The sequence below is a fragment of the Aquarana catesbeiana genome, linkage group LG04 (assembly GCF_042186555.1).
Source record: "Aquarana catesbeiana isolate 2022-GZ linkage group LG04, ASM4218655v1, whole genome shotgun sequence".
Classification (NCBI taxonomy): domain Eukaryota; kingdom Metazoa; phylum Chordata; class Amphibia; order Anura; family Ranidae; genus Aquarana; species Aquarana catesbeiana.
Genome location: NC_133327.1, coordinates 625,562,574 through 625,581,386, shown reverse-complemented (window position 1 = coordinate 625,581,386; position 18,813 = coordinate 625,562,574). Strand labels below are relative to the sequence as shown.

General features: G+C 39.9%; 1 protein-coding gene across 2 annotated transcripts in view; it reads right to left on the bottom strand.

Moving 5' to 3' along the window:
- Positions 1 to 13,976, bottom strand: part of SUSD4 (sushi domain containing 4) — a 220,639-nt gene extending 206,663 nt beyond the window's left edge. Inside the window, exons 1-2 of one of the 2 annotated variants that reach the window (XM_073628340.1) lie at positions 13,614 to 13,976; positions 12,931 to 13,098 (exon numbers count right to left, since the gene is read on the bottom strand). In XM_073628340.1, coding sequence (XP_073484441.1) covers positions 12,931 to 13,060 — 130 coding nt within the window. In that variant the 5' untranslated portion in view covers positions 13,061 to 13,098; positions 13,614 to 13,976. Of the gene's footprint in view, positions 1 to 12,930; positions 13,099 to 13,271; positions 13,504 to 13,613 lie in introns of those variants that run through there. The other variant, XM_073628341.1, reaches the window with a different exon arrangement.
- Between the last annotated feature and the right edge of the window lie 4,837 nt (positions 13,977 to 18,813).

Sequence of the window (18,813 nt, the reverse complement as noted above, 5' to 3'; positions counted from 1 at the left end):
TGGAGTTGCTTCTCAGCCAAGGGAGTGGACTCACTCACAATCTTGCCCAAGAACACAGCCATGAATAAAGAATGGTACAAAAACATCCTCCAAGAGCAACTTCTCCCAACCATCCAAGAACAGATTGGTGAGGAACAATGCCTTTTCCATCATGATGGAGCACCTTACCATAAGGCAAAAGTGAGAACTAAAGTGGCTCGAGGAACAAAACATCAAAATGTTGGGTCCATGACCAGGAAACTCACCAGACCCTAATCCCATTGAGAACTTGTGGTCAATCCTCAAGAGGCGGTTGAAAAAAAAGCCCACAAATTCTGACAAACTCCAAGCATTGATTATGCAAGATCTGGGCTGCCATCAGTCAGGATGTGTCCCAGAAGTTGATTGACAGCACTCCACTGCTGCAAACACTGCAAATATTGACTCTTTGCATAAACTTAATGTAATTGTCAATAAAAACCCTTTGACGCTTACGAAATGCTTGTAATTATACTTCAATATACCATAGTAACATCTGACAAAAAGATCTAAAGCCACTGAAGCAGCAGAATTTGTGAAAATTAATATTTGTGTTGTTCTCAAAACTTTTAGCCATGGCTGTACTCTTTAAAAAAAAAAAAAAGCTACAAGCAGGTGGGCTGATTATTGCAGAAGAGACATGCTGTGGGGTTGATTTACTAAAGGCAAATAGACTGTACATTCTGCAAAGTGCAGTTGCTCCAGAGCTTAGTAAATGGGGTAAACTTTTACTTTGCAAAGAACACTCAATAATGTGCAAGGAAAATAAAAAAACTGCATTTTTGCTTGCACATGATTGGATGAAGGAAGTCAGCAGAGCTTCTCCTCATTTACTAAGCTTTGGATCAACTGCACTTTGCAAAGTGCCCAGTCTATTTGCCTTTAGTAAATCAACCCCAATGTCTCTTCTGCAATAAAATTACCCTACCTGCCTGCTCACTGTTTTCCTTACAATGTGCACTGCACAGTTCACTATACATTCCCGCACAGTGCCTGTGTGCCGGGATGACTGAATACCTGTGCATGCATGGGAGTTACATCATCCTGTGCTGGCCAATCACAATGGCTGAAGACTGGCACCTGGAAGAAGCCAGTGAGAAGATGCTGGTGTCAGCAAGAGTCCTTGAGGGCATCAGATTATTGGATCTAAGGTGAGTATCTATGTCACAGGTTCCAGAAGACTGCAGGACCGTGGCTCGAGCATTCACAGAGGGTATCCGGCTGTGAAGCCACAAGCAGCACAGCTGGCTGCCCGCAGTTAACATTCCAGTGCCGGGAACCCGAAGGCTAGTGAAGAACTAACATGGTTGAGGACAGCGCTGGATACTGGTTTAGGTAAGTGTCCTTTTATTAAAAGTCAGCCGCTACATGATTTGTAGCGGCTGACTTTAATTTTTTTCTTTCTAGAGTGAAGAACCTCTTCAAATTGGCCATACACTAAGTGGCAGCTGTCAGAATACAATTGGCTTAGCAAGACATTAGTCCACTTATGCTGTATACCATAGATGGAGGAATCTTTTTTTTTTTATTTAAATCTAGCTGTGTATCACCAGCCTAAGATTGTAGGAACCGATGTGAATGTCCAATATGTAAACTGCTGATGATATATAAATACGGTACCTACAGTATAATAAGTTAATAATATTGGTCACAACATGTATATAACTGTAGGTTAAAGTGCTGACAAATATTGCAACAAAGACTACATGGCAGAGCCGGTCAAAAGGAGATCTTTCCCATCTCCCCATTGGCACACAGAGCAATAATACTAATACGCACAGAGTGATTAGGGAGTGCCCAGGCACACCCAACACACCCCATGCGCATGCCTATGTACAACACAGTGATGGCCCTTTATAGCTGAGAAATATATTGTATTGAAAGTTTTTGTGCTGAGATTTTAGCTTTAATAAAGCATTAAACAGCTCCACGTATATGACGGCTCCAGCTACTTCTTAAGGAGTTTACTTTATGCAGTAGACATGTGCAATTCGTTTCGTTCCGAATTCGTTTTTTAACGAACTTTGACAAATTAGTTAATTCGGAAATATCCGAATTAACGAAAACCCGTTTAACGAATTTTTCCGAATATTCGTAAATTCGAAAAGTTGTAAATTCGTACATTCGTAAATTCATACATTCGTAAAAGCGTACATTCGTAAATTCGTACATTCGTAAATTTGTGAATTCGTAAATTTGTAAATCTGAAATAATAATTAACTAATAATAAATTAACTATTATTAGTAACTATTAAATTATAGGTATTGTAATTTCCTTTCAAATTTGGCTGTTAGTGAACGTAACACATACAAATTTATCCAGAGTTACGAATGATCCGAAATAACGAATGCCGTATTCAAATGAATGGAACGTAATGAATTAATAATAATAAATAAAATTAATAATAATAAAAAGTTTTTATTATTATTATTTATTATTAATTTGTTCTGTTCCATCTGTTTAGATGCAGCATTATTTCGGATAATTCATAACTTCGGATAAATTTGTATTTGAAAATCCAAAAGCCCGAAAATTCAAAAATCTGAAATAGTAACTAACTATTAAATTATAGGTATTATAATTTCCTTTCAGATTTGGCTGTTAGTGAACGTAACAAATACGAATATATCCCAAGTTACGAATTATCCGAAATAATGAATGCTGCATCTAAACAAATGGAACACAACAAATTAATAATAAATAATAATAATAAAAAGTTTTTATTATTATTATTGTTATTTATTATTATTAATACATTACGTTCCATCCCATTGGATACGGCATTCGTTATTTCGGATCATTTGTAACTTTGGATAAATTTACATGTGTTACGTTCACTAACAGCCAAATTTGAAAGGAAATTACAATACCTATAATTTAATAGTTACTATTTCAGATTTTCAAATTTTTCGGGTTTTTGGATTTTCACATTTCGAATTTACAAATTTCTGAATTTTCTAATTTACAAATGTACGAATGTACAAATTTACGATTGTACGCATGTACGAATTTACGAATGTACGAATGATATATATGATATATATATATATATATATGTATATTTATATACGCACACACACACATGTATACAGTTGTGCTCATAAGTTTACATACCCTGGCAGAATTTATGATTTTTTGGCCATTTTTCAGAGAATATGAATGATAACACAAAAACTTTTCTTTCACTAATGGTTGGTGTTTGGCTGAAGCCATTTATTATCAATCAACTGTGTTTACTCTTTTTAAATCATAATGGCAACAGAAACTACCCAAATTACCCTAATCAAAAGTTTACATACCCCAGTTCTTAAAGAGGGAGTCCACCTGAAAAAAAATGATTAAAAGCCAGCAGCTACAAATAATGCAGCTGCTGACTTTTAATAAACGGACACTTACCTGTCCTGGAGTCCAGCGATGTCGGCAGCCGAAGCCGAGCAATAGCTCGGCTCTTGGCTGCTGCCGCCGCCATTCTCGGTGAGGGAATAAGGAAGTGAAGCATTGCGGCTTCACTTCCTGGTTCCCTACTGCGCATGCTGCGCATCCTAAGTGGTCCCCGCTATCTCCTGGGACCTGTATGTTTCCCAGGAGACAGCGGGGCGGTGTGGGAGGGGGCGTGACTCCTGTGGGAGTCTATTCCCGGAAGTGGATGCAGATACTGTCTAATACAGGTATCTGCACCCCCATGAAAGGGCCAATTGTGGCACCGGAGGGGGGGAGGAATCAGATGAGCGGAAGTTCCACTTTTGGGTGGAACTCCGCTTTAATACCGTGTATTGCCCCCTTTAACATCAATGACATCTTGAAGTCTTTTGTGGTACTTGTGGATGAGGCTCTTTATCTTCTCAGATGGTAAAGCTGCCCATTCCTCTTGGCAAAAATCCTCCAGTTCCTGTAAATTCTTGGGCTGTCTTGCATGAACTGCACATTTGAGATCTCCCCAGAGTGGCTCAATGATATTGAGGTCAGGAGACTGAGATGGCCACTCCAGAACCTTCACTTTATTCTGCTGTAGCCAATGACAGATCGACTTGTGTTTTGGATCATTGTCATGTTGGAATGTCCAAGTACGTCCCATGCGCAGCTTCCTGGCTGATGAATGCAAATGTTCTTCCAGTATTTTTTGATAACATACTGCATTCCTTTTGCTATCAATTTTGACCAAATTTCTTGTGCCTTTGTAGCTCACACATCCCCAAAACATCAGCGATCCACCTCTGTGTTTCACAGTAGGAATGATGTACCTTTCATCATAGGCCTTGTTGACTCCTCTCCAAATGAAGCGTTTATGGTTGTGGCCAAAAAGCTCAATTTTGGTCTCATCACTCCAAATGACTTTGTGCCAGAAGGTTTGAGGTTTGTCTCTTTGCTGTTTGGCGTATTGTAAGGGGGATACTTTGTGGCATTTGCGTAGTAATGGCTTTCTTTTGGGGACTCGACCATGCAGCCCATCTTTCTTCAAGTGCCTCCTTATTGTGTATCTTGAAACAGCCACACCACATGTTTTCAGAGAGTCCTGTATTTCACCTGAAGTTATTTGTGGGTTTTTTTGCATCCCAAACAATTTTCCTGGCAGTTGTGGCTGAAATTTTAGTTGGTCTACCTGACCGTGGTTTGGTTTCAACAGAACCCCTCATTTTCCACTTCTTGATTAGAGTTTGAACACTGCTGATTGGCACTCTCAATTCCTTGGATATATTTTTATATCCCTTTCCTGTTTTATACAGTTCAACTACCTTTTCCCGCAGATTCTTTGACAATTCTTTTGCTTTCCCCATGACTCAGAATCCAGAAACATCAGTGCAGCACTGGATGAAAGATGCAAGGGTCTGTCAGGAGTCCAGAAACTCATTGACCTTTTATACACACACACTAATTACAAGCAAATAGATCACAGGTGAGGATGGTTACCTTTAATAGCCATTCAAACCCCTTTGTGTCAACTTGTGTGCATGTTATCAGGCCAAAATCACCAGGGTATGTAAACTTTTGATCAGGGTCATGTGGGTAGTTTCTGTTGCCATTATGATTTAAAAAGAGTAAACACAGTCGATTGATAATAAATGGCTTCAGCCAAACACTAACCATGAGTGAAAGAAAAGTTTTTGTGTTATTCATATTCTCTGAAAAATGGCCAAGAAATCATAAATTATGCCAGGATATGTAAACTTATGAGCACAACTGTATATAATGACAATTGTATTAAAGAGCACACACACATACACATTATATGTATATATATATATATATATATATATAATTGTCATTATATCAAAAAAAGTGAACTTGTTTAGGTTATTTTTCTGACACAATGGGGGTTATTTACGAAAGGCGAAGTGCACTTGAAATTGCAGTCGCTGTAAATCTGAGGGGAAGATCTGAAATGAGGGGAAGCTCTGCTGATTTTATCATCCAATCATGTGCAAGCTAAAATGCTGTTTTTTATTTTCCTTGCATGTCCCCCTCAGATCTACAGCGACTGCACTTCCAAGTGCACTTTCAGTGCAATTTCAAGTGCACTTTGCACTTGTAGTTTGCACTTATAGTGCAAAGCGGATTTGCCTTTAGTAAATAACCCCCCTTATCTTTATTTTTGTTTTCTTAGCAGTGAAGATTATTTTCCTTTTTAGAGAGTAATTTTGGTATTCTGTTCATTCATTTAACGCCAACATAACCCCCAGTGTGTCCCTGTATACACAGAATGGCTTTACTGAAGGGAAAGGTTACATACATATTACTTAAAATCACATTTCAATACTATGCTGACTTGACAATCCTGAACCATGTCAAGAACAAATCCTCTTACACTGATAACCGCCAATGTATTTTGTCTCAGCTGGGGGAAGATGTTCCGTGTTAGCCACTGACAAGCATACAAAGCAAAATGAGAATGGATGCTTGTGTCAGCCTTCTAAAGCTACATCTGAAACCCAGTTTGCTAAAACACTGCGTATCACAAAGAATTACCACGGTTTTCTCCAAATACCGTGTTCACCTTTTTTTTCCATCCTTTGTCGCATTTCAGTGCTGCTGATCTACCGCATTCTCTTGCAGCCACTTCCTATCTACACGCACTTGCTTCAATGGCAGCTAAATGTAATTGCTTAAAATTGGCTTCCCGATAGTGACATTGGCAGGCCATGAAAGCTCAGTGAGCTTTTTTACAGCCACTTCTAGTCTTCGCCAGAAATGTATGCACCAGGGTGACAACATATGAGAGCAACTGGGACAGAGCGTTGTCACCCTACAACAGGAAGTGCCTGATTAAGTCAAGGCAGCATCACCAGGGAGTATTTTAATAAAAGCTGCAGCTTTGAAAATATTAAAGTGACTTTTGAGATGACAGTTTATGAGTGTTTAGTGACTGGGATTACACCTACATGAGGTAGAACTCCAGCCTACAGATCTTATGCTTTGTCTATATGTGAGAAAGAAGATGAATACTTACCGTTCTGGAGTGGTGACATAAATATTTGCTTGTCCTCTTGCAGTGCTCTGGGCATTGCTGCTATCGGCCATTTCCAGTTTTCACAAATACCGTGTCCCTGGCTGAATGCCATGGTTCCTCCTGCCAACCCCTAAGTCACTATGATGTCATAAAGCTCCACCATAAGGCCCCACTCACACCATGCAGGTGCAACGGAGCATGCAAGAGGTTTTCTGTGCGTTCCCAAGCCTTGCGTGTAGGACTGCCCATTTATTTCAATAGGCTACCCTACATGAGAGAAACAAAAGAAATCCCTGACTGTTTTTCAAAATTGTGCAGCACCAAAACGCATGGTGCTGTGGAACCATGTGTTTTAGGGTGCATGAAAATGCATGCATTAGCAGATGCCTGGGGGTGCCATTATTAATGGGCACCACCACAAGTCAGGTAAAGGGCAGCACACTTCTGTGCATGTTTAGAAAGCACATGATTTTACACACATTGCAGACACACTACATCAGGAGCTACGTCTGGCGTCACCGGCGGCCATCTTTCTGGTTTAAAACCAGATGTTTTTACATGCCTGTTTGCTTGCACTTGGCCGGAGTGCTGTGTTTGTGAGTACCAGCTATTTTTATCTACTATTGCAATAAATCTTTTATACAGAGAGCACTAGATTATCTCCCCTTTTCTTATTTATATGTGCTATGTGACCATCGACCAGATCGCTTACGATCGGTACCCCAGGTGTGGGACAAATGCTGTGTGACCTATATAGGTTGACTCGAGTATATGAGGTGAGAGGCTGTAGTATCTGTGGTGGATGGGCTGAAATCACCTCTTTATTATCGTTTGTTCAAGATTACAGCTAGGAAGTTCTTCTTATTCCTATTTATATGATTGGTTCCTTCATCAAGCAGATGTTTTCATGGACTCTCATATGATTGCGCTGCACTTTATTCTATGTATTGTCTGATTGAGGTGTTTTAAATTACCCTTTAAGTGCTGGCTAGCATTCCGTGACTGAATTTACTTTTGTTCTAGTATATCTGTGCAGAATATTTATTGTTTACAAGTGTGAACACAGCCTTATAGTTGCTGTACAGCTTGTTCAAGGGCAAATCACCCACCACTAACCCACCTGCTGATTCTACAATGAAGGAGATCTTCCTAATGCATTCTCTGCCATATACTTAGCATTTTTCATACAAGTCCCCAACCCCTCTCCCTGCATTTTAAAGCTGCACTCCAAGAAAAGCAAAAATCCTCCTTAGTAGTAGCGCCCCCTCCTGGTTAAATGCTTAATTACATCAAATGCAGTGAAATGAATTGCTGTGTACTATGAAGAGTTAAGGCTTTTCCATTATATGTAACACTTCCACATACTTTTAGACTTGTGTGTATTTACACATCTTTACCAAATGAAAAACCCAAAATGCAGTGTTAACCCCACACGTTCACAAATCAAGAACCAATCATATGAAGTCAGTGTTTGCATTTTGCTCTACATTCACAAAATTTGCAGATTTTCCTGTTAAACCAACATTTTTTTTGGTTTGCCTCCAGCACATAGATCAGCTCATTCCCGGCCTATACTCAAATTCTTCTAGAAGCCCAGATCTGGCCTGTGCACTCATTGTTGCAGAGAACATTTCCATATTTGATATTGATTCTATAAGCCATTAGAGAATGCAATGAAACTGCTGTTTTCACAAGCCTGACATTTGAGTGTTTCATTCAAAAACATTCCCTTAGTATGCCTGGACTTGAATGGTGCAATAAGCTCCTTCCTTGTCTCACTCTGCAGTGTTACAAACCATCCGTGATTTCTGGGGGGCAATCACAGGTCTCAGGGACCTCCCCCGGAAACTTTTCATCCTTGCAAACCTGAGGTTTTCAACTGCAGAATAAAATCATTGTTTTATTGTGTTTATACTGCCAAGCCTGGCTCACATATGTTTTTATGGGCATTTTGGAACACACAAAAACTCATGTGTCAAAAAAAAAAATTGACGTTCACATCTGTCCTCTGCAATGGTAAAATTAAGGCATGTCCAATTTTCTGTGCATTTTTATTTGCTGTAATACCCAACAGAATAAAGAATATGCATGAAAATGCATGTACAACGCACATTAAAGTGTTACTAAACCCAAGATTATGAAGACACAAAGTGGAGAAGATTCCCCACTTTGTGTCTTTGTAATCCTTTATGTTCAGGAGTTGACGGGATAGGCGCCACCCAAATCGGTGAGTCGGCATACCTATCAGTGCTGGCCAACACATAGGCCCAGCACTCCCGATCCTACGGTACTTAACCCAGTGTTTTATTATTTGTTACTGCTAAACCCAGGAGCCTGCATTCACTATATCTGGTCTCCCACAGTAAACAGAACATGGAAACGCAATTATTTTAGTAAATATAAACTGCTATATACCTTTGTCATCAACAGTATATAGCAGTCTTGTGACTTCCATCAGTGTCTGGTTAAAGCTTGTCCTATGAGGCTGCAGGACCCCTGACCCCTGAGGCTGCAGGACCCCTGATGGATTGGGGACAGTGGAAGAAGGGGAGGATCAGAGAAGACAAGATCAAATAGGCTTTTTACACAATGCAAGGGATTAACCCCTTAGGTTCCACAGTGAGTATAACAATGCATGCTTTACCGCATATACAGAGCGATTGTACTGTTGTGGGTTTAGTAACACTTTAAAGACAGAAAAAAAGAGAAAAGTGGACACGGATATATGTGAATCTGGTCTGAAAGTAGAACTAAAGTCCAAAATCCTTACCTCTGCTGCAACAGTCCAACGTCTGAGGTTCCTCGCTGGCATCTTCCCCATGGCTTCTTCCAGATGCTGGTCTTTGACCATCTTGACTGGTTGGTGCAGGATGACGTACTGAAACTCCCACGCAGGTGCAGGAGTGCTGCCACCCGGCATACAGGCACTGGGCTGGAATGTAAACTGAGCAACACATGCGCAGCTCAGTGCACATTCTACTGAAGACTGTGAGCAGGAAGCTAGATTTATTTTATTGCAGAAGAGACACTGCATGTATCTTCTGCAATAAAGAACTTGTCTGCTCACAGTTTATTCTTTTTCCACTTTAGCGCTGCTTTAATATTTAAAGTGTTACTAAACCCAGAACAGCAAAATCACTCTGTATATGCATTAAAGCATGCTTGTTATACTCACTGTGGAACCTAAGGGGTTAATCCTCTGCACTGTCCCCAATCCATCTTCTGATAGAACAGAGCCTTGGAGTCACTCCTGCACATGCTCAGTTTGGTTTATATTGCTAGAGTGTTTTTTTTTTTTTTTTTGGGAGAGTGTATATGATCAGCACAGGGCCAATCAGCACTGATCAGACAGAGGGTCAGGGGTCATGCAGCCTCATAGGACAATCAGGGGAGAATGAAAACGACTCCTACAAACTTTAACCAGTGCTCTGCTGGACACTGATATAAGTCACAAGGTTACGTCACAAGGGGAGGGCTCTCCGTGTGGCGTCATTGGATGGCCACGCCCCATGGCTATATAAGAGATGTCAGACTGCGGGGGACATCACAACGGAGGAAGACAGCCTCAGGACAAGAGCGCCCTTTTTTTTTTTTTTTTTTTTTTTTAGCAGGTAACCCAGCGGTGAGGAAGAAGACAGCGGCAGTGAGGAAGAAGACGGCTCGGGGAGAAGACGGCTCGGGGAGAAGACGGCTCTGGGAGAAGACAGCTCGGGGAGAAGACGAATCGGGGAGAAAACGACTCGGGGAGAAGACGATTTGGGGAGAAAACGACTTGGGGAGAAAACGACTCGAGGAGAAGACAGCTCGGGGAGAGGACGACTCGGGGAGAAAACGGCTCGGGGAGAAGACGACTCGGGGAGAAGACAGCTCGGGGAGAAGACGACTCGGGGAGAAGACAGCTCGGGGAGAAGACAGCTCAGGGAGAAGACGACTCGGGGAGAAGACGACTCGGGGAGAAGACAGCTCGGGGAGAGGACGGCTCGGGGAGAAAACGGCTCGGGGAGAAGACGACTCGGGGAGAAGACAGCTCGGGGAGAAGACGACTCGGGGAGAAGACAGCTCGGGGAGAAGACGACTCGGGGAGAAGACAACTCGGGGAGAAGACGACTCGGGGAGAAGACGGCTCGGGGAGAAGACGGCTCAGGGAGAAGACGGCTCAGGAAGAAGACGACTCGGGGAGAAGACGACTCGGGGAGAAGACAGCTCGGGGAGAGGACGGCTCGGGGAGAAGACGACTCGGGGAGAAAACGACTCGGGGAGAAGACAGCTCAGGGAGAAGACGACTCGGGGAGAAGACAACTCGGGGAGAAGACGACTCGGGGAGAAGACGGCTCGGGGAGAAAACGGCTCGGGGAGAAGACGACTCGGGGAGAAGACAGCTCGGGGAGAAGACGACTCGGGGAGAAGACAGCTCGGGGAGAAGACAGCTCAGGGAGAAGACGACTCGGGGAGAAGACGACTCGGGGAGAAGACAGCTCGGGGAGAAGACAGCTCGGGGAGAGGACGGCTCGGGGAGAAGACGGCTCGGGGAGAAGACGACTCGGGGAGAAAACGACTCGGGGAGAAGACAGCACCTGCACCTTAGCAACCAGCTATATACAGTGAATGTAAAAAAAAAACACAAAACGCAAATTGCGGTAAAAACGGTTACAAAAATGCAGAAAGCACAGCAGAAATGCTCAAAAGCAACATGCACAGATGTGAATCGAGCCTTAAGCCACGTACACACAAGCGGAATTTCCGATAGAAAGAGTCCGATGGGAGCTTTTCATCGTATATTATGACCGTGTGTATGCCCCATCAGACTTTTTATGTAGAAAATTCAGACGGACTTAGATAGAGAACATGTTCTATATTTTTCCGACAGAAAAAACGCTCGTCTGTATGCTGTTCCGACGGACCAAAAACGACGCATGCTCTGAAGCAAGTACGAGACGGAAGCTATTGGCTACTGAACTTCTGTTTTCTAGTCCCGTCGTACGTGTTGTATGTCACCACATTCTGGACGGTCGGAATTTGGTGTGACAGTGTGTAGGCAAGACAGCTTGAGCGGAATTCCGTCGGAACTCCGACGTAAAAACCCTCAGAGTTTATTCCGACGAGAAAACCGGTTGTGTGTACAGGGCATTAGAGTCCACACAAATGGCCATCAAAGTATGAAACTGGCTGCATTTTCCTGGCTCCCACTCGATGCCATGGACAGACGAAAAATACAGTCACTCGGTAAAGCACCGATTTGCATTGCGTCTTATTGCAATGTTTTGGGGTTTTTTTTGGATCAGGGCTCTATGACCTATTGTATCTTTCTCTATACATTTTGCTGTTGAAGTTATGCAGTTCCTGTTTTTTTAATGTATTTGCAGTATATGATTTATCTGTATTACATACCGATATGTTTATAAGTAAAGTTGATCCAGGGAATATCTGATTGCCTCTTGGGGGATCATTAAAACAAAATGTTCCCTGCTGGAGCAAATTGGATTATGCTTTATTGGGGTTTTTTGCCTTCCTCTGGATCAACTGTGGGTATAGGATTGTGTATCTATAGGATTGTATCATTTGTTTTTTTGCCTTCTATTGGTTGAACTGGATAAGACTTGTGTCTTTTTTTTTCTTCACCCAAAGTAACTATATCCCTGTTTGTACTGTTTAAAGTGGAACTTCATCCAAAAGGGGCTCCTCCCCCCTCCGCTATCACTGACACATCTATTTTGAGGAGGTGTGTCTGAGCGCCCGCGTATTTTTGCATATTCCTGCGTGTCGCATCACATTTTTGGGCAGTCCATTAATTTCAATGGGCTGTCCTATGCCTCTGAAATGTGCAGATGTGATTTTTTTTTTTTAAATCAGGCTGCACCAAAATGCATGGGGGTTGATTTACTAAAGGCAAAGAGACTGTTTGCTTTGCAAGTGCAGTTGCACTCTACAAGGGAGTTTTCATTTACTAAGTTCTGGAGCAAACTCCCTTGTAGAGTGCAACTGCACTTGCAAAGCAAACAGTCTCTTTGCCTTTAGTAAATCAACCTCCATGCGTTTTGGTGCAACGTGATTTTAAAAATTGCACGGGCGCCTTTGTGTGCATTTTCCAGGCACGGCATGGCGGACATGAACACGCGGGCATTTGCTAGATGTATGGGGGTACCTTTAAGAATTCATGGCATCTCTGCATTTCTACAAAGGGCAGCTTGTTGTTGTGTGGTGCGGGAAAACATGCGATTTTATACACCTTCCAGCACCCCACCTGGTGTCATCAAGCCCCTAAAATTTACTTTTTTCTAAGTTACCGAAAAGGAACAAAAAAAAAAAATGATAAAAGTCATGGTAAAGTTCTAACCTTGTCTGTAACCACTTCCAGGTCTGAAGCCGGGGGATCAGTGCCGCAGCCAGGCACACAGAATTTTCCCATGGAGGTCAACAATTGCAAAGTTATTTTATTCTTTCCAAAAAAGCTAAAATTTCCACTTACCCACCGAGAGCTGCACGGGGCCAAAACCGAGCGCCAGCTGGACCCCGAGGAGCAGAGCCAGGAGCGTGTGTTGCTGCCGCTGACCTAGAAATGGGAGTGCTTTCCTGACTCCTCTCATTCCATGCCACATCTTTCACCAGGAGCCGGCATCCAAGCCACGGCGCAGACCTGCAGGAGGGCACAGAGGTGTGTTACTAGTCACCAACCTGGACCATTCCTGGTCACCCATCCCCACCACCTCCTATGTAGGTGCATTACCCCCCCTGTACAGGCAATAACAGACAATGGCATGGAGAAGAAGGGCAGAGCATGCAGAATAGAGCTGGGAGAGGAGGACTCACGTGTGTCAGTGTGTGTCCTGCAAGGGGCAGCTGTGTGCTGTATAGGAAGAGAGGTGCATGGCCCCCCTATGTCACCTCCTAGTGTGACATGTCACCCAGATCTGTCCTCCTATCTATACCTCTTCCCATCCAGGAGGGGAGCACCTCCCTCCTCACTCATCAGACATGCATGTCCCCCCCTCCTCCTCCTCCTCCTCCTCCTCCTCCTCTTCTGCACGGATATTGCATCTTGATAAGGTCAAGGGGAAGACAGGAGCCTGCCATGCACTGACTTCTACCCAGCACCTCCAAGGTTAATCCCCCCCCTCCCTCCCTCATTGCCAGGCATGGGATGAGCTTTACCTGCAGCAGACACAGCCAGGGGCTCCCCCAGGAGCTCACACCTCCTCCTCCCTCTCACTCCCCTTCCTCTGCCTTGTCTGTGACTGCTACATTCTACGCTTCACCTGCCAGGCGCGCCCCCGGGCCTCTGCTGGCTGCTACGGGAGCGCGCGTGCAGGGAGCTCTCCAGGGTCCTGAAACCATCAGGGCTGCTGTGCTGGGGAGTCACGGAGGGGCTACTGAAGCTGTGTGTGCCAGCTACAATTTCCATGTCATCTCTCTCATAGAATATTGATTTTACTTTATTTTGTTACTGTTTATTTATTTTTATATTATTGTATTTTATTTAAATGAAGATATATTTTATATTATTTTTATTTATTTTGTTACTTTTTATTTTTATATTATTTATATTATTATATTTTATTATTTAAATTAATATATATTTTATACTATTTTTTTATTTATTTTGTTACTATTTATTTTATTTTTATATTATTGTATTTTATTTAAATTTATATATATTTTATATTATTTTTATTTATTTTGTTAGTATTCATTTATTTTATTTTTATATTATTTATATTATTATATTTTATTTATTTCAATTAATATATATTTTATATTATTTTTATTTATTTTGTTACTATTTATTTATTTTATTTTTATATTATTTATATTATTATATTTTATTTATTTAAATTAATATATATGTTATACTATTTTTATTTATTTTGTTACTTTTTTTATTATTATATTTTATTTATTTAAACATATACATATTTTTATTTATTTTTTATGTTACTGTTTGTTCATTTTTTTAATTATTTTTTTATATTATATTATTATTTTTTATTGATTTAATCAATATATTATAATGTATTTATTTGTTGTTTTTTTTACTTTTATTGTTTTTACTCTATTTTTATTTTTACTATTTACTATTAGTACTATTAGTAATAGTACTATTTACTATTTTTTCTTTACTATTTATTTTATTTACATATTATTTTAGGTATCTAAATTATTATATTATATTTAATGTATTTGTTTTTTATTATTTATTTATTTTATTGTTTTGACTTTTTTTTTACCTTTTTTTTCTTTTTTTCTACTATTTATTATAATTTTATATTATATTTTATTTCCTTTTTTGTTTTACTATTTATTTATTTTATTAATTTTACATTTCTGCATTACTATTTATATTACATTTTGTTTATATTATTATATTTTAATTATTTATGTTTTTTTTTTATTCTCTATTTTATATTTTATAATTTTTTACATTATTTATATAATTATATTTAATATATTATATTTATATAAATTATTTTACTATTTATGTTATTGTTTTTACTCTATTTGACTATTTATTTATTTTATAAATTTTACTCTTCTGCATTACTATTTATTTTATTTTTATATGATTACATTTTATTTATATTATTATATTTTATTTATGTATTCTTTTTATTTTTTAACTCTCTGTTTTTACACACACCATCCCCACCGTGAAACATGGTGGTGGCAGCATCATGTTGTAGGGATGCTTTTCTTCAGCAGGGACAGGGAAGCTGGTCAGAGTTGATGGGAAGATGGATGGCGCCAAACACAGGGCAATCTTAGAAGAAAACCTGTTATGCCGCATACACACAACTGGTTTTCCCGTCGGACTAAACTCTGACGGTTTAACCGACGAAGTTCCGACGGAATTCTACTGAAACAGTCTTGTGTACACACGGTCACACCAAAGTCTGACCATCCAGAACACGGTGACGTACAACACGTACGACGGGACTAGAAAAAGGACGTTCAAAAGCCAGTAGCCAATAGCTCCTGTCTCATACTTGCTTCAGAGCATGCAACGTTTTAGGTCCGTCGGAACAGCATACAGACGAGCGATCTTCCCGATAGGAATTGGTTCCGGCGGAGTTCTGGCGGAAAGAATTAGAACATGTTCTACTTCTAGGTCCGTCAGAATTTAAAAAAAAAAAAAAGGTCCGGTGAGGCATACACACGAGCAGATTATCTTATGAAACTATTCCGTCTGACTTTTTCTGTCGGACATTCCGCTTGTGTGTACGCGGCATAAGAGTCTGCAAAAGACTTGAGACTGGGGTGGAGGTTCACCTTCCAGCAGGACAACGACCCTAAACATACAGCCAGAGCTACAATGGAATGGTTTAGATCAATGCATATTCATGTGTTAGAATGGCCCAGTCAAAGTCCAGACCGAAATCCAATTAGGAATCTGTAGCAAGACTTGAAAATTGCTGTTCACAGACGCTCTCCATCCAGTCTGACAGAGCTTGAGCTATTTTGCAGAGAAGAATGGGCAAAAATGTCCCTCTAGATGTGCAAAGCTGGTAGAGACATCCCCAAAAAGACTTGCAGCTGTAATTGCAGTGAAAGGTGGTTCTGGAAAGTATTGATTCAGGGGGGCTGAATACATTTAATTTATTTATTTATATTATTATATTTTATTTTTCATTTTTTTACTCAATTTTGTACTGTTTTTTTTTATTATTATTATTTATATAATTATAGTGTATTTATTTGAATATATATATATATATATATATATATATATATATATATATATATTTTTTTTTTTTTTTTCTTCTTCTTTTTTTTACTATTTATGATATTGTTTTTACTTTTTCTGGTTACAATTTATTTATTTTATTTTTATGTTATTAATATTATTAGATTTATTTAAAATATTGTATTTATTATATTTATTTTTTTTACTAGTTATTTATTTTATTAATTTTACACTATTATGTTACTATTCATTTATTTATTTTTTATTAAAGCATTTTATTTCTATCACTATATTTTATTTATTTATATTTACTATTTATTTAATTATTACTTTAATTATTTTTTACTATTTATTTAATTTTTTATTATTATATTGTATCTATTTAAATTATTATATTATATGTATTTATTTATTTTTACTATTTATTTATTGGTATATTTTTTTACTCTATTTGGTCCTATTTATTTTATTTTTTATGTCAATACATTTCATTTATATTATTATATTACATTTTTTTATATTATTTACTATTAATTTTATTGCTTTTTAAAAAATATTTTTACTCTATACTTTTTATTTTTGCACATCAGTGCTGATGTTCTCCTCCGTTTTTTGTTTTTTTGCCTGCTTCCTCTCCACACGCACTCCCTTCAGTGTTTTCTGTGTTGTGACAATGATGGACCATATCTGTGCCATGTTGGCACGGCCGCTTGTAGTCTCCTCCAGGGGTGCGTGTGACAGAGTCACAAACCAAGAACATAATTGGGAGAAATTTGTCACCCCATAACAGGAAATACCCAAGCAAGGACCATCATGGCAGGATCAACGAGTATTATTTTAGAGTATATATGGCCATAACCCTTTTATATTGTTTTGGATAGAGTAGGGAAGGATTAGAATCCCTGCTGATCGCCTCCATTTTCTTTTGGCTACTTCCTGACTACATGCACTCGCTCCATCATCGGATGCACATAATTGATTCAGAGCGGCTTACTGATAGTGACAACAGTGGACCGGGTTTTTCTTAGTTTCTGTCAGTAAACTTTGTAAATAAGTCATTTTTCTCCTTCACTGATGAGGCAGCACTTATGGGCACTGATTAGGTGGCACTGATGAGGAGGCACTAATATGCCGCACTGATGAGCACTGATAGACAGCACTGATGGGTGGCACTGATGGGCAGCACTGCTAGGCGGCACTGATGAGCACTGAAAACCAGCACTGACTGGCATTACTAATGGATACTGATTGGTGGCACAGGTGGGCACTGATTGCTGGCACTTCTGGTGCTTTATTGTAATCAGGGCACCGATTACATCTCTTGCTGTCCCCATCTCTTCTGTGTTTACATGTGAATTAAATGTATACACTGCGCTAAAAAAAGTGAACAAAAATAAACATAAGGAGCCGCTACATACAAAGTGACAACAACCAAACAAATACTGTGAAAAAATGTAGCGCATGAATTGTGAAAAAAGTCCCCCGTCCGGGAAACAGCTTGATAATAACACTTAATTAATAGTGTCCACATCAAAAAAATTACTCATAAGTCTCACAACATGGGTGAATAAAGTCCAATAAGTGATAAAAAAATTTTTATGTGTAAAGTGTCCCACTGGGAATGGTAAGTGAATGTGTACAACAGCAAATGTTCAAACACAGGTAGATCTTTAAGTCTTCCAGAGGAACTGTATCCAACAACTGCATAAATCTTGGTAAAAATGGTGTGTAAGAAACTCTTACCAGATACATTGGACTCCCTTGTCAGCGACAGGGAATCACTCGAGCAGATTGCCTCTCAAGGCCTGGAAGCGGACATCACGACTCAGGGAACCTTCTATATCAAACTTTGCATGGATCTCCCGGGGCCGCCAGGTAGGTCCTCACACAAGATGGTCAAGGTACGGATCCGAAGAGACGGTGCGTCACGCTTAAAACTGGAGTAGAAACTGGATTTTCTCTCAGGTGGTATGTGGAGAAAAACATATGCCCCAGTAGATGATCCATTGATCGAAACACGTCGGGCGCTTTCAGCATCCTCCTTGTTGCCCATTTTTGTTTTTATATTTTGTGATCACATTTTTATTGTAACCAGGCTTTTTAGCAATAAACAAACCCACCGTGCTTATCTACACTATGTGGAGCCTGTTTATTTTTTCTCCACATACCACCTGAGAGAAAATCCAGTTTCTACTCCAGTTTTAAGCGTGACGCACCGTCTCTTCGGATCCGTACCTTGACCATCTTGTGTGAGGACCTACCTGGCGTCCCCGGGAGATCCATGCAAAGTTTGATATAGAAGGTTCCCTGAGTCGTGATGTCCGCTTCCAGGCCTTGAGAGGCAATCTGCTCGAGTGATTCCCTGTCGCTGACAAGGGAGTCCAATGTATCTGGTAAGAGTTTCTTACACACCATTTTTACCAAGATTTATGCAGTTGTTGGATACAGTTCCTCTGGAAGACTTAAAGATCTACCTGTGTTTACATGTGACCTGCTGTGATTGGACACAGCCAATCATATGGTTAAAGAGCCGCGTCAGCAGGGTGTATAATTTTTATCATAGGTGTATTTTAAATGATAGAGACAAAATATCAACCAAAAATCAGAAAAAAAAACACATGATACAAATGTTATAAATTAAATTGCAGTTCAGTGAGTAAAATAAATATTTGA